This window comes from Leuciscus leuciscus, assembly GCF_965113295.1.
Source record: "Leuciscus leuciscus genome assembly, chromosome: 17".
NCBI lineage: Eukaryota > Metazoa > Chordata > Actinopteri > Cypriniformes > Leuciscidae > Leuciscus > Leuciscus leuciscus.
The window spans coordinates 1,532,501-1,535,000 of NC_138741.1; the positions used below are offsets into that span (position 1 = coordinate 1,532,501).

The following is a 2,500-nucleotide window of genomic DNA, read 5'->3' on the forward strand; positions in this document are numbered from 1 at the left end:
ATATGATTTATTAAATCTTTACCAGTTTCCTAAAAATAACCCGTATGATTTGAGCTCAAATATTTACTGAGATTGAAAGTTAATATTTCAATAATTTAACATTATCGGTTAATGGTCACATGACATGCAGGTAAATAAAAGAAATATATATTTGATCTGTTTTGGTAAGTGTTTTATTTTGAATGCTTTTATTTTAAAATATATATTTTTTTTTATTTAAGTGAGTGTAACATTTTGATAATTTTCATTTTGAAATTATTCATATTTTGAAATTTGACAATTGTTTAATTATTACTCTGTTTTATTTTTGATTGATTTTTTTATCTTAATTTGACATTTACTTAATTTGTTTTGAAATGAAAATTATTCATTTTAATTGGAATTTTTTTATTTAATTAACAATTAGTAAGTGTTTTATTTTGATTGTTTTATTTTAAAATAATTCGTTTTAATTTTACTTTTTTATTTAATTAATTATTAGTAAGTGATTGTTTGTATTTAAAATGATTTATATGTAAATGATTTTATTTATAAATATTTGACTTATTTATTTAATTAATTATTAGTAAGGGTTTATTTTGATTGTTTTTATATATATAAAAAAAAATATATATTTTAAGTGTACAATTTTTATGATTTAATTTAATTAATATTTTTGAATGAACTCACAATCCGCAGTTTGAAAAAGCCTGATCAATAACAACACGAAAAATGGAAAGAAAGCACATTATTAAGGTTCAATTACAGTAAGTCGGCTTTAAACGAGAAAGGGAAACACTGGAGGGTTCCCGAGGGATCTCTCATTAGGAGTGCGAGTTTAACACCGTTTGCACATAAAGCACTTATTAAGAACAGGAAGATGAGCGAGAAATACAGAGACGTCAGTGAGGTCACTTCCTGTCACATGACACATGCAGTCAGACACACATCAGACAGATTGACAGACAGGAGCAGCGATGGCACACAGAGAGAATCTGAACCGTGTATTTACCGCGCTCCCTCACGTTGACTGCCACCGATGACAAAAGAACGACAAGAAGAAAGAAATCAACATAGAAGAACAGCAGACACAAGCAAAGGAGAAGAAGACACGCACACTTCCAGAAGAACCAGAGATACTGACACTGAACATCACCGTCACTTACGCCTGGATCACATGACCAATCAGCAACTCTCAGTCAAACAAATCAACCAATCAGAGCTATTATACAGAGATATGACTGAGTGACGTGTGTGTTCACTGCCGGGCAAACGCATGAAAGAGTCTCTCCTGCTCTCTAAAGCTGCGTTTATCTGATCAGAAATACAGTAAAAAATGTGAAATATTATTATAATGTAAATCATATGTTTTCTATGTGAATATATAGTAAAGTGTAATTTATTCCTGTAATCAAAGCTGAATTTTCAGCATCATTACTCCAGTCTTCAGTGTCACATGATCATTCACAAATCACTCTAATATGATGATTTGTTTTATAATATGATAAAGTTATGTCTTAAAAAAAATAAAAATTATACTTTTATTCATCATGGACACAAGAAATGTATCAAAAGTGACAGTAAAGACATTTATAATGTTACAAAAGATTCTATTTCAAATAAATGCTGTTCTTTTGAACTTTCTATTCATCAAAGAATCCTAAAAAATAAAGTTTCCACAAAAATATGAACTGTTTTCAACATTAATAATAATCATAAATGTTTCTCAAGCATCAAATCATCATGTTAGTAATATTTCACGGTTTTTACTGTATTTTTTAAGAGACTCTTTCAAAAACATTTTTTAAAAATCGGAATTATTCCAAACTTTTGACCGCCAGTGTGTGTGTGTTCAGCAGCCGATCAATGAAGATGCTGATAAGAGTGAAGACTCAGAGCGTGTGTGTGTGTGTGTGTGTGACTGTGACACCAGGAGCAAATCAAACATCATCCAGATATAAGCATAAAGATCACAGAAGAACCAGTCAGGATCAGTTACATGTGTTTCTGGGTCAGTGTGAGCTCTAAAACAGCAGGAGTGATGCTCAGATATTAATAAGAGCAGATGCATGCATGTTGTTTTGAGTATCAGAGGATGGTGTTTCTCACACACACACACACACACACACACACACACACACACACACACACACGTCAGAATCAGTGTGAGCGCAGAACACTTACTGGATCCCTCCTCGGTCACCATCCCCAAACCCTCGGCTTTATTCTGACGCTCGAACGCGTTCAGATCCAGAACACTGCAGACACAACCACTCACCATCAGAGCCAAGCATCACGTCTGGAGAGTCTCCCATCTCACACACACACATCAATATTCAGATATTCACTGGAATTAGGCAACATTATGAAAAACATGGAGATGTAAACACGTTCATTTACAGATACTATTCTGATTTTCTGATGGCCGTTTTAATGGGAGATTTGAAATATGGAAAATAAAATGTAAAAAAAAATCTAAAATAAAGTATAAAGTAAAAAATAAAAGTATAAAATAAAGTAT

The 2,500-nt window shown here is 31.8% G+C and overlaps 1 protein-coding gene across 1 annotated transcript in view; it reads right to left on the reverse strand.

Annotated features, from left to right (window-relative positions):
* LOC309478893 (ryanodine receptor 3) overlaps positions 1 to 2,500 on the reverse strand; it is a 191,636-nt gene that overhangs the window by 33,139 nt on the left and 155,997 nt on the right. The window contains 2 exon segments of the mRNA XM_082142677.1: positions 992 to 1,009; positions 2,164 to 2,237. Coding sequence (XP_081998803.1) covers positions 992 to 1,009; positions 2,164 to 2,237 — 92 coding nt within the window.